The sequence below is a fragment of the Strix uralensis genome, chromosome 15 (genome assembly GCF_047716275.1).
Source record: "Strix uralensis isolate ZFMK-TIS-50842 chromosome 15, bStrUra1, whole genome shotgun sequence".
In the NCBI taxonomy this organism is placed as follows: domain Eukaryota; kingdom Metazoa; phylum Chordata; class Aves; order Strigiformes; family Strigidae; genus Strix; species Strix uralensis.
This window is the reverse complement of record NC_133986.1, coordinates 17,970,010-17,983,966: the sequence shown is the minus strand read 5'-3', so window position 1 is coordinate 17,983,966 and position 13,957 is coordinate 17,970,010. Positions and strand designations below refer to the sequence as shown.

Genomic DNA, 13,957 nt, shown 5'->3' with positions numbered 1-13,957 from the left:
TGAAAATCAAAACTGTGGGAAAGCTATGCTGAAAAGTTGCAGGAAATGCCACTTTAAACTACACGTGCATAGAACTTTTGCTAAATTAGAACAGATCTGATTTAATTTATAAATAGTTGAACATAAATATTGAAAAATTGCTACATAAAAGGGATTTTGTGTTATTCAGAACCCTTTTTTCCCCCCTTCTAAATTAAAAAAGCTGTTGAGGACTGTACACAATGTTAGACAGAAGGCAACACTTCATTTTTATTCTTTTTGTGGTTTACAAGTCAAGAATACCGACTACAGGCCTGTTATATCCTTTTTTTTTGTGTGTGTCTCCCCTAATTTTTAGGATGAGAAGTGTTTGGGTTTTTTGAGAGGGGAGTTGGTTATTTTAAGAATTTTTGGAGTGGGGGTTGGAAGATGTAAGGGTTAGTATTTTTAAATGCTTTTTGCATGCAATCTCTGCATCTTGCAGTTGCCTTCTCATCTCTGAGCTTTAACTCCATGAGCAGTTCCAACTACATTTTGTTCTCATAATGAAGATCTGTGGGGTAGATGTGGAGAAACCTTTTAAAATTCCTACTTAAAAAGTACAGATGTAGATATTCTCTCTGTATCTAGGGAACACTCTCGGGACTTATTTTCTTAATTCCCAAATCTTTAAACCTCTATCAAAAGATAGCAAGGAGCTAGGGAAAAAGTTATGTCTAGAAGAATCCCGAAATTTTCAACAGTTATTTTCCATTGGATGAGAAAAAAAGTATTTCAAAATACAGATCATCTTCTAGGTCAGGATCTAGAGAAAATAATTATAATTAAGCAATTTAGATTTCATTTATATCTCAATAATTAGCACAAATTGTGCCTCTCTTGAATTGGGTCTGTGGGAGGCTAAGACTAACTTCGCTCTGATTTTCCTGTGTCATATGGCTAGAATTATCCTATAGGAAGATGTCTTAAAGCTTTCCTCCTAACATATTTGGCTACCTTGTACATACCTAAGCATTCTTTTTTCCCCTTGTTGTACCTAGATAATGCTGTTTCTTTTCAGTATAATTACTATGTTTTGTGAGGTGTGATATAGTACTAACACTGAATGGAAATGAAATAGCTGCAGGATTTCCACAAACAGAAGCTGTGGTCAAACTATCTGCACATGTTGATAGCTTTCCCCAGCCCTTCCTTCAACATCACACTCAGATATAGGTACTGCTTCAAGTGGCTCCTTTTCTGACATTTTTTTGTACAGAACTGGTCTGTTGAGCAAGGTCTAGATAAGAGAAACTCCTCTACTGTAGATTAAGACCTATATGTGCTTGAGCTGGACATGGGTGAGATCAAGTCCAACCAGCAGAGCTGGCGGTTGACTTGGCCAGCAGACCTCCACCATTCCCCTTCATCTGATCAGTGAGCAGAGAAGGGCTGGCATGCTGCAGCCTCCCAGAGAAGGTGGGGGTTGCTGCACTGTAAAATCTAAACAGCTGACGATGGATGAATTATCAGGCCAGGATACAAAGCTGCTGGATCTCCTATGAATTTTATTGCTTGTGTCCATGTATATGTTCATTACTGAGTTCAAATCTAAAATTATCTGTTCACTTCAAGTAAAAATTATCATAATAATGATTAAATGAAAAAAATGATCAAATAACCATCTTCTTGGGAGGTTTTAAGTCTTTTTGCTGGACTATGTTTCTCTAATTCAATTACTTCTGTATTTTGGTAGGGGTGCTTGTAGGGGGGGAAAAATGCTCAGATGAACCCCAACACTTTGCATATACTAATAATGAACAATTCTCCCTATTTTTATATAAGTTTATGTCCTGTATCCTGTCATCCTTGAGAACTACTACCAGGATAATCCAGGGGCTGAATAGACTATTTTACAAGAACAAGTGAAAACAGCTTTTATTTGTGAGGCTAAACACACTGAGAAAGGGATTCAGCAGCCTTTGGAGCGTGCTGTGATGCAGGTGTGTGTACTGCAGGAGTGAGGCAACAGAAGAGGGGAGGGGGATAAACTGAGACCGTGAAATGGTGGAACAGAAAAACAAGGCTGGAAACCCATCTTTCAGAGATGAAGACAAGAGCCTACAAGAATGTCTGGTACCATGAAAAGCATTAGGTTCTTGAAAAACATCGTAACAGGAACTATGAGGGGAAAGCCAATTCATTTTCAGATGTTGCATTTTCGAGAGCTAGTGAATGAGATGACCTAATGTGGCTGGCTTGAACTAGCCAGAAACTAGAAATAGCAACCAGAAAAGCCCCTCAACCCTTGTATTCTTACTGACTTGGTTAAAGCTGCTGTGGTCCCTTTTTTCATTACACAGAACAGACTTTGCAAATTTAGGTGACCTCAAGACTCCAACTTATTTTTAATCAGTTTAGTTGTTTGGGGTTTTTTTAAGACTAGTTTTCTAGTTTTATCTTTGAGATCTCAGAAGCAGGGATGTTTAGCTTGGGCCACCTTTGATTAGGAGGTTTAGAGTGGCCAGTAATTTGGTCGGAACTAATGGATGGCTGAAAGTGACATCTTGAGGAGGTATTAAATTAAGATCCAAAAGCAATGGCTAGGCAGCACTGAGGATCTGTTATTTGAGAGCCATAACACTGAAGTTAATATATTGTTTGTTGTGTTTGCAATTGGATGTGTAGTTCCATTTCATTTCATATCCTAAGTTATTAGAAGTGTTTCGGTGTCCTTCAGATCTGGTTGTGTCTCAGTTATGTACTTCAACTGCATCGAAAGTGATGGTGTGAGCCTGCAGTGATAACTTGTATGAAAATGACTTTGAAATTTTAAGAAGAAAAAGAATCCAAACATCTCTTTAAAATGTTTGTAATAGTAGTGACTAGGAAGTCCTTTTTTCAGCTTTGGATTACATTTTTAATTCCAATATTTCAAACAATTTGTGTCCTGTAGACCATAGTCTCTTAACTTGTTCATCTGAAGGATATAACTTGAATCTTCTCAGAGTGCTGCAACGAGGTGATTGGGAGCAGAATGGAATTCCTGTTGTGTGAATCTGTTCTTACCTCTAACATCCTTATACGCACAAGGAAGAAAAAGATTGTCATTTGGAAAAGAATTCAAAATATCAGAAGATCACTAGGGTTGGTTTTTTTTAGCTTTACACAGATTGCATACTTCACAGTAAAATAAAAGCGTGAGTGTCTAATCTGTTTGCGCTTGTGTTGCATGGATTTCAGCAACTTGGAAAGATTCTACTTTATATTCAACTTGCCCGAGTGCAGTTGAGTGAATAAGACATCAAGCAGAGAAGGGCTTCTCACGTGTTTGCTACACTTAGGCATACAGGAGAGCATTCAAACCATTTTGCAGTTTACTATATTTCAACTGCAAAGAAGTCAGGGAGCTGGTCGATGTTTGTGGTATATTGCTGATGTTGTTCTTGGGTTCCTTGATTTAATCAGGGTGGGTATTGCGAGTGGTTCAGCAAATTCTGAGTGGTATTCGGTATGCAGAACAACACCTAGTGCGATTGATTTTGAAGTTGCAGTGCTGCAAATGTAGAAACAAGGTAGTTAAGGTATTTCCCTTATTTGCTTTAATGCTTGGCTTTTTTAATCTTTTAGCTTATGTTTGCTCCCTCAGTCCTGTGTTGTCTGCCTTTTTAATACCTCCGAATCATGTGTTCTTGTATTTTGTAGCTGTTTAACTGTCCAAATTTTTACAAGGCACACAGCAAGGATTCCATCAATGGAGCATGGTTATTCACCTGATTTGTTTGCTGGGCTCACTTTAGCCTGATAGCCTTGAATAAAATCCCTTCCCTATTCAGTGCTGATGAACATTACTATTTCTTCTTGCTGGGTGAATATTTGCTTCGTATTTCCTCTTTCATTGATGCATATTTAATAGGAACAAGATTAGTCTTAATACCAAAGCCTGTGGTGATGTACATCAGATCAAAGTTCTGAAATAGTCAATGGATGAATATGATTTTGTTCCTAATTAAAACAATTAGTTTTACATGCTGCTTTTCAATGAAAACTTAATGTGTGAGCTCTTGTATCAATTTAATTTCATTATGCCAACATATTTACTATGCTAGAGTAGAAGTTGAGTCAGTGTTTCCATTATAAGATCTTATTTTACAACTGTAAAATTAGTATTGTACTCTTTAGGGGGTTATAATCTGCCTGTAAAAAATCATTTAGGGCAGAAACTTGGCACGGAGGGTTTCAACAGCATATATCTTGGGGAATAAAGAAAATGTAATTTTGGAATACAATGCATTTGTAGATGGATTAGAGTTATGAGGGCAGAGAAGAATGTTAACTGAAACACACACTTTGATCTGCAACCCAATTTCCAAAATGTTTTTTTTAAAGAACTTCTGAACAAACAGCACAGAAAATACTTTTCTTGTGTCACTGATGCTTCGTATAGACCAATTCAGAAGGGATGGTTGGGAGGGTGGTGGGAAAGGGGAGACAAATACTGCTTAGTTGTGTATGAATTTTTCTTCACTTCAGTCAGCTCAAAAGCACCCATTTCTTTTCACATTTTTAGTTAGTGTGTATATTTCAACATGATGTTAAGATTGAAACACAGAATAGTTGATAAAACTTTTCAATGACAAGTATTTGTAAATATTTTAAAAACTGAGACATAAAACCACTATCTTCTCTCGTAATCTTTTATGTATGAAGGTATTGGAGGCCGTCGCTTTTCCCATAATTATATTTCCTTTTTTATACCATATTTTTTGAACAGGAATTTGTAAGAAGAATTTAGGATTTTTTTTTTTTTTTTAAACTGACCCTCTTGTGTAGGTAAGGAAATAATGTCATCCTTTCAGTTCTGCATAAGACCCTGAATTAAGGTGGTATTTCAACAACAATTTCAAGAATACAGGCAAAGGTACTTTGGTACTTAACTCACTAATTCTTAAAATACTTTTGTAGGATGTGAAACAGTTTTGGAAATAAGTCACATTTTAAAAACTTGTATTAAAAATTAAATGCTAATACTTGAATATTTTGAGTATTGGCAACTTGCAATAAACTTTTAACATCACCACCTCAAGCAGCTAGAGCTGTCCCTTTGTCGTGTGTTTGACAGACACGTAATGATGTTGCTTAGAAGGTGGCCAGTTTGAGTAGGGATGGCTTGCTTCATGTGTTTCTGAGGTACAGCTCAGGTTGGAACTTACATCCCCAGCATTTCCCTCAGGTGTCTCATCTTTTAGTAGAAATGGACAATTATTAAAGTGGCTGACAGCTGTGCTTTTCCTGAAGCGCTTGTCATGACCTTTTATTTCCCCAAACCCAGGTTCTCCATCCTTCACCTCCTTAACAAACATCTTGCCTCTATAAATCTGCCCTTCCCTTCTCCCCTAGAGGTGTGGGCATTGCCTGCGGTTCTGCAGGCGTGGGGTATTATGCATTACAGCAGGCAGGTGAGCCAGGGACAACTGCAGGACGGGGTGGGGATGGCCTGTGTATATTGTTGCCTGGGACTAACACCCTCTGTGTCCTGGGCAGCAGAAGCCTGTACTGTCAGAAGATAATCTGAAGAGCCAGCAGTTGAGGTGTGCTTCAACTGTTTGAGAGCCATATGTGGTTTCACATGCTCTGATTGGGTTAGCTTTCTTCAAAGTCACAGATAAAAATCTCTCTAATTTCCAAATTCAGCAATAGCTTGTGACATAGGTGAATTTAAATTGCTCTCAGATGCCAAATGTATCCTTCTGCTTCAAACAAATCCATTCTTTCCTTGAGCTCATGCAAATAATGACTTATTAAGCCTTGTTATGCTACATCACTGTGGTGGTAATTTTTACTACCCAAACTGAACAGATGTTTCCTGCATGTGTGCATTAAATTATCTGTTCTTGCTCTTGATGTATTATATGAATTAGTGATTCATTAGACTATGTTTTCAGGATCCTTACTGCATGGAAACTTTTCAGCTTCTTTTGCTATTTATACCAATATTATTCTCTAGAATTCTTCATGTCTGACCCCATTCATAGTCCATGGTTACAGTATTTATATGCCCTTTCTATACAACAGCCCTGTAATGCTCTCAGCAACCATGTCCTGCCCATAAAGAAATTCAGCAGTTCAGAACTGTTGTCAGCCTCCCCCTAAGGAAAGTGTATGACACGCGCAGGCAACCCATATCCCAATAACTTCATACGCTGTAAAGTTGCCTCAGCCATGAAGACTTAAATTAATGGTTTTACTTTACAAGATTTTAAACATGTATTTTATTGTAATTCAATTTCCTCTCCCTTTTTCCATCTATTATAGATGGGGAAGCAAACCTGGAGAGTTACCTTCATTAATGTCACACAGACTGTCATGGGGAGAGTTAGGAATGCAACTAATATTTCTTTAAAATAAATAAAAAAGGAAGAAAGAACAACCCCAAACTGCTGCATTAATACTTGCTGTAATGCTCTGTGTGTTTCTCTTCACAGGTGACTGTTACAACTATTGGCTATGGGGATAAAGTGCCTCAGACCTGGATAGGAAAGACCATTGCATCTTGTTTTTCAGTATTTGCAATTTCATTTTTTGCACTACCTGCGGTAGGTTATCTTGTGCTTTTGCTGGCAATTTGGTGTTGACTTATTAGTCGTCAGAGGAAACTTTTGTTATTGATTCTTTAACTTTTCATTTAACCTGATGTTCTGAAAGCTTTGTATTAAACTTTTATATGTGGTTAAAATATACGTAGCTTGTAGAAGCGAAAGAGATTTGGTATATATTTGAGAAAGAGCTGTTTAATTCAAAACACTTTTTCTGTCCATCTCAGAAGTGTAAAGGGAATTATTTCTCATGCTAATTATTTCTGGACTCAGTGACTTACTGATGTTTTGGCTTTTTAAGGCATTCACTCATAGTTTACTCAACTGATTAGGTCCAGGGTGAACTGTAGAGTTTTTGTACATATCATTCTTCTAGCAAAGCTGCCGAAAAAGTGTCACTGGCAGAGAGACAATAAGCAGTCAGGGACACTGATGCAGATCTTTGCCAAATTAGCATCTGTCCATGGCCAAAGTCCCATTTTTAGAAGTGACCTAGGGCTGAGCTTTTAAAGGTGTTATGGCACTTTGTTTGCACTGAAAACAGGTTCCCAAGTACTTTCTAACAAGAAAAAAAGGCACTTGAGTACCAAGGGTAAAATGAAAATCAGTGAAACCTGGACTGTGGTTTGAAAACCCAAAATGTTCAGTGCCAAGGGTGGTTAAGGGTATTTTTTTCACAAGTTTAGCAACACACCTGAATTGTGCTGTTAAAATGTTTGCACAAAGTGAAGTGTGCTGTTAAAATGTTTCTTTTTCAGCAAGTTTTTCAGTTCAGTGACATGAACGGTTTTGTTAGCAGATGTTAGTGTAGTTGTGACAGGGAAGTGGTGGGGTTAAGTACAGGATGGATAAGAATACTTTTAAGCCAGTACTGTCACAAAAATTCTTCACGTCATATAATAACTATTAAAAATCTAGTGGCTTTTTAAAATCAGATGCTTACTGTAAAGGTACACAACCTTTTGCAGAGGAGGGTAATTAAGTGTCGATTTTCAGACTCTCCAACATCAGTTTGCCTTTAAAGCATATACTTCACCCCTCCTTATTCTAATCTCTTTCACACTTATTCCTTTTTTAGAAGAGAGATCTGGTAAATGAAATGATCTATAAGAAAAATGCCAAAAGCTGCTATTTTGACTGAAGAGTTGGTTGTTTTTTTTTCCTCAGACTTGAATGCCAGCAAAGATATTTTATAAATAATTGTGTAGCAGCCGCACATTCACAGCAATGTTTTTATGTTTACCTGTCAGATTTCCCTACCGTTAGTAGAAGGAAAACAACAAACACCCCTTTACCAGTGTGATTTTATTTATTAAATTAAGTTGTTGTGAGTTGGCCCAAGGGGGAAATTTAGGGTTTGAAGCTCTAGCAGTAAATAGTTGATAAGCATAGTAGCTATTGCACGCTGCCTTGTTGCTGTTTTAAATAAGGGGGAGCTGGCTGAGATCAGTCAAAAGTAATTGTTGTGGCTAAACACAACTGGTACAGGTACTGGATGTAGCAATGATCCTTCGTTTCCCAAATAAGTGATGTTTTGCATCATTAGCTCTTTGATCTTTACTGAATGAACATAATAGGAAGGGCCTTTCCTGTTCCTTTCAAAACACTTGCTGATTAATATAGTTCTTAGAGGTTGAGCCAAGATCACTGGCTGCTCTCAGATATTGACTACTATATGTAGAAAATTAATGATGCTTTTGTTGAGTAGATCTAGCCATGTAAGCTCATTCTTATCTGTGTTACTAAAACCTCTGTTAAATATGATTATAGCTATGGAAATGATTATATAAATTACTTGCTCTATACTTAATTTTTGATCCAATAGTTATACTGCATTTGGAGGCTATTTCGGGTTGTACACCATACAGTGCCATTAGTCCATGTCCCTTGTCCTGAGAGCGAATTAGATGGCCTCACTGAAGTCCTGACCATTTTGTAATATTCCTTTTCCTCTTCTTTGTCCTACCCTCCCAGCATGGGTTAACATATGGAAATAGAAATTACCATACTACAGTTAAAGGGTCTTTCTTGTGACGTGAATCATGCCATGCCAAAGCTCTATTGCTCATAAAAATGAAGTTAAGCACATCGGGTTAATATTTCTCCCTATTCTGTCGTTCCCTTTCACAAGCATTTACGAGGCTTTTAGAGGGTATTGAAATATCATTTCTGCTCGTTCTTTAGCCTTTGAGTCCAGCTGACTTAAATAAGCTTTGGATCAGGGCATGATAGCATTCATAGTTTGTTTCAACAAGTAATACTAACTGAGTCTAAAAACTTAACAGTATTAAGTCATTTCCTCTAAATAATTAGCTGGGTTTTATGATGCTAAATAGAAGTTTATTAATACAACATAATTTCGCAAGCTTATGTGTGCTTTTTTCCCCCCTTAAAAAAAATTAGATCTGTGTTTTCTTTCTTCCCACAGGGAATTCTTGGTTCAGGCTTTGCCCTAAAGGTACAACAGAAACAGAGACAGAAACATTTCAACCGTCAGATTCCAGCTGCCGCCTCTCTCATACAGGTACCAAGTTCCTGCATTTTGTGTACTATCGTTTCTTTCCATTTATAGGTTTTTTTCAAAACTGTTGGCAGTATTTCCATGCCTGATTCCCATTAAAAATTGTAGAGGAGCACAGATGGCAGTCTTTTAAATGGTTTTGGAAATCTCACCTTTGATGTAAACTAATGAGCAGAAAAGTTCTCTCCCAAATCAGTGTAAACTGTTTAATTCAGCTGGTTAAAATCAAAACCGAAGGCTATCCTGTACTTATTGAACAATTTACCTGGGGAAAACGTTATGAAATACTATGTTTGCAGTAGTGAAAAACAGGAGGCTCAATGCAAATTGTACTTTTAAAAAATACATTGTTGCTTGTAAAGACAAATGTCAGGTATGCTTCATTCTCCTTGTGACAAATAAATTCTTAAAAATTTCAAATTTAGGAGAATTAAGTCAGAATGTTAAATAGGAAAATCTTATCTGAAATTTTCACCTCCAGGACAGGTGGCTGGAAACCAGTGAGATTCTGCAAAATCAGTCTTTTTGTGTAGGATAGGCCGAAAAATTTTGATCCCCTCTGTTGAAAATACAGTTGCAGTTCAGTGTCAGTAAGGTCAATGAGATTTTATCCTTTACTTCAGTGGAGCCAGCATTTCACTGTGGAGAAGTATTAATATTGTTTGATTCCAGGCTTTTTCAGCTTTTCCTCCCCCCCTCCGTATCTGCATGGAGCTTTAGAAGCACAGGGATCACATTTTAAAAGAAATCTAGATGTACACCTAAACTGTATCATTTTTGCATTCTCCTATGACTTATTTCTCTAGCTTCATGAGTGAATGTGGATTTCCAGGTCAGGCTCTTTATGGAAACAGTAGCTAACTGTAAAGTTTATGCTTGAAACTAAACAGTCCCAGAGTTAATGTGAAAAAGGTTTAAATTTAGGGCTCTGGTTATAGCCAGAGATTAGCCAAAAATCTTCAGACTCGGTGTGTTTCGTTTGGATTGCATGGTCAGAAAAAGGTATGGTTTTGCACAGAATGGATTTTTAGTGTTCCCACTGATTCTTTTGGGAAATCAACCCCAAATTATTGAGAAGTCTGAAACTGCGTGTCCAGAATGTTTTACTTGGCTCCATCTGAAATGTTAAGGAGCAGTGGAGGGATAGACAGTGAGTTGCTGACTACCTGTTCTTAATAGTGGTAATTATGATTTACTAATAGTCTTGGACTTCTAAAGGCCCAATCTAATTTATTTACTCTACAAATAACTTACAAAAACATGATTTTTAAACCAAGAAGTTTATGAAATAAGTAGAAGACAAGACACAGCTGAGATGAGTGATACTTTTTTCTTGTATTCCTTCTTGTTTTCCTCTAGAGGCCAGTTGTTTCTTCCAGTATCCTACTAACCATGGTGGGAATTATATGGTGATTGTCTGATCCTTTACTTTCCAACTGCTGTCTGTTTTTCTCTGTCATTCTGTCTTGCTTTGTTTCTTTCATCTAGTGTTTTCTGGCCTTTCCCACTTCAGATTTTATGTATGTATGTGTGTGTCCTTTTTTCATGTAGTGAGTGAGGATCTGCCTTTTTAATTTGGGGACTAATTATTAATCAACTCTGATGATATATCTACACATTTAAGAGAGAATGCAGTAGTGTTTTATCTCTGGTTGGTCTTGTTTCCTAGCCCTGCTTTTCCTCCTTTTTGTCTTAGAACATAGTACTTTAATCATTGGTGGTTGGCAGGAGGGAGGGTTGGGTTTGGGTTTTGGCTTCTGGCTAACCATTGGTGCCATTCCCTCATGCTCTCAGTCTTATTTCTTTGTATGAATATAGCCCTACTGACCACATCACAGTTGCTTTTTTTTTCTGATAGTACTCTTGTGAGTCAGGGAAGATGATTTTTGTTTTCCGAGTAGGAGCCTGAAGCACAGGATGCAATAGGCAAAATGCTCAAAGTCAGGGAGGGAAACTGGAGCAGAGCAAGAAATTCAACTCCAATCTTTTGAGTCCAGTCTAGAATTGTGTCTTCTTATTTGTTTGTTGCTAATGAGAACAAAAGTTGCACTTGAAAAGACTCATCTTCGTTTCTGGTTTGCCCAGTTCTGGTTTCTGTTTACCAAATAAGGATTCTAAACTATGCTGATTTTGTTTCCAGTGGGGAAATTCAAGAATACTATTAAATAAAGAATGACTAATGTGCTACTTGGAAGTTACTTTGTAGTACAAATAGCTACAAATCTGATTACATTAATTGTTCTGTTGCTTAAAACATTTGTTCTAGACTGCATGGAGATGCTATGCAGCAGAAAACCCAGACTCTTCTACATGGAAAATATACATTCGAAAACCTGCCAGAAATTATCATTTGCTGTCACCCAGTCCAAAACCGAAGAAATCAGTGATGGTACCAGTAATTAGCATTTCCTATTACAGTAATTTAAAATTTTTAAATTAAATTTAATTTGTTTACTCTCTAGACACTATTTGTTGTGTTTGTTTTACAGATTATTACTTGGTTTCAGAGTTTTATTTTCATTTCAGTTTTGAGATTTTCAGTATACAAACATTTTAAACTATAACTTAATTTGCTTCAGTTCCCAAGCTTGACTTTTTTAATAGGTCTAATGGGTTTGGAAAAGAGGAATAATGAGCTAACTCAGGCACATCAACCAGTAGCTTACTGTTGTTGTTTGGAAAACTATAAGCAAAGGAAAAATATAAATTACTATTTTCAAAACTGTAACTTTTAATTGGTTTAAAAAAGAAACAAAACTGCTGCTGCTCTCAGCTGTTAATTTTGTGGTTTTCCAAGCTTCTGTGGTGAAGACATCTTGTGCCTATATGCGGTACTATTTTCATATCAACTGATTCCATAAGTTAAGAATTTTTTTGTTTAAAAAACTTTGTCAGAATCTTTAAATTACATAATACTTCATCCTTGCTATTGTAAGAGTATTGCACAGTAATCTCAAACTGGAAGACAAGGATGTTGTGCAAAAATCTTCCCTAATATCCAAGGTTCATCTGAGTTCAGTAGCAATATATCCATTTGCTTTTTGCTGAATGATTTATTGCATCCGTAAAATGGTAAAGATATTCTAGAATAGTCTGATTTATGTAAACAGTCACAGAGCTAGCAGATTTTTTTACTGCAGGCAAGGGATTTGCTAATGACAATGTGCAGAATTCTAGTGATTAGCCAGTTTTGGTGGGATGGTGGACAGTCTGACTGAGAAACGCAGTGTAGCATCATGAAAATGTAATTGGTCAGGCACTCTTTTGACTGGTTACAGCTCATTGGGGACTGCCTTATTATTGAAGACATTACTGAAGAGACAACTAAACGTGGCTTGGTTTGAGTAATTTAATGTATGTGTATTTTTAGGTTAAAAAGAAGAAATTTAAGTTAGACAAGGACAATGGGCCTTCTTCTCCAGATAGGATGTTAACTGTTCCACACATCACTTACGACCATGTGACGGAGGACAGGAAACCTGATTTCAGTTTTGAACCATATGAAAATTCTGGTAAGAAATTCCATTATGAAATACCAGTAACTGCAATGGCTTCTATTAGTGATTTACACACAGGTCATCTTTAGCATCTGTAGGAGACAGGATGAGGACAGAACAAGCTCTTGTCATTCTAAAGCAAGAATACTTTGCTTTTTGACTTCGGTCTCCGGCTTGTCTGGATGTGATTCAGCCATTCCTTTAATGAGCGTGCTCCACTGCAGACAAACTGAGATTATTTGTCATCTCTGCCTGCCAGAAGAGCTACTGCCTCTGAGGCTGGCACATACATTCCCCAATTCTGCAACTGATTGAAACTGTAGGGATTAGTTCTTTGCTTTTCTATGTGAAATTTACCCAAGATGTGTTACTATTGTGCTTGTACCTCAACCAAAAGCGATTGACATGTCTTGGCTGCACTAAACATAGTCTGCTACATGAAACCATCGTGTGCTCCTGCCATCTGCTCAGTGGAGTAGGCTGTGAATCAAATTTTGAAAGCAGAAGTACTTAAGATAAATGTGGATCCATCTGTATTAACTGTCACTGTACAAAATGGTACAGTATGAGGGAAAAGAAGAAAGGACTTTGATAGTCACCTTATAATTAATAGCTTAGTTATAGTTGCTTTAGCTGTAATGAAGTTCCAAAATAACTCTGAATTTACAATGTGGCTTTTTTACAAATGTACTTTTATTAGAAGGTTTTAATGTGTATTGCTCAAATTTTGGCAGCAAGAATGAGGTTTAATTTTTAAGGTGTGTTTTATTGATTATAGATACCTTAAGTACTTACGTGTTTTTCTCCTCAAAAATTTGGCTGACCTGATTAAATTTAATGACCTTTAAAATAAGATAGCAATGTGGGCTGGCACCAGGCATATTATAATTCAAGCAGAAGGTCTCACCTTCCATGTACTTTTTTGGTATGCTTCTGTCTTGTCTTGTTCTGTAATATCCATGCTTTTCCACTCTTTCTTGGCCTCTGTTAAGGAATGATTGCGAACTGCATCTGGTGGTGGAAATGACAGAGCTGTTAAAAGGTGGAAGAGCACTAAGTTTAGTCTGTGTCTCAGGCTTTGAGTACAGATACCTTTCTTCAAAACAATCCGATGAATGAACTGTACAAATGCTTAGATTTGTAAACTCCCACCTTTTATCACTAAGTTTCTGAGTTGATTAAAGGACAATATGATTTGCAGGCAGCCTACTGCTGCCACTTCAAAAATCAGCTCTATAGCTTTCAATAAAAGGACTTTCTCTAATTTCTTCTGACACTTATCTTTTTTCTTTTTTATCTGTGCTCTGCTCTCTCTAAACTGTTACAAGTATACAGGACAAACAGGAATGTTAAAATTGCTTGGTAAGTTGAGGAAAATAATTCTA

At 36.9% G+C, this 13,957-nt stretch overlaps 1 protein-coding gene across 6 annotated transcripts in view; it reads left to right on the top strand.

The window, feature by feature from the left end:
* KCNQ1 (potassium voltage-gated channel subfamily Q member 1) overlaps positions 1-13,957 on the top strand; it is a 363,861-nt gene that overhangs the window by 98,358 nt on the left and 251,546 nt on the right. For 2 of the 6 annotated variants that reach the window (XM_074884925.1, XM_074884930.1), the window contains exons 7-11: positions 6,444-6,554; positions 8,983-9,078; positions 11,342-11,470; positions 12,446-12,587; positions 13,908-13,934. In XM_074884925.1, coding sequence (XP_074741026.1) covers positions 6,444-6,554; positions 8,983-9,078; positions 11,342-11,470; positions 12,446-12,587; positions 13,908-13,934 — 505 coding nt within the window. The remainder of the gene's footprint in view (positions 1-6,443; positions 6,555-8,982; positions 9,079-11,341; positions 11,471-12,445; positions 12,588-13,907; positions 13,935-13,957) is intronic. The other 4 variants (XM_074884928.1, XM_074884927.1, XM_074884926.1 and 1 more) reach the window with 3 other exon arrangements.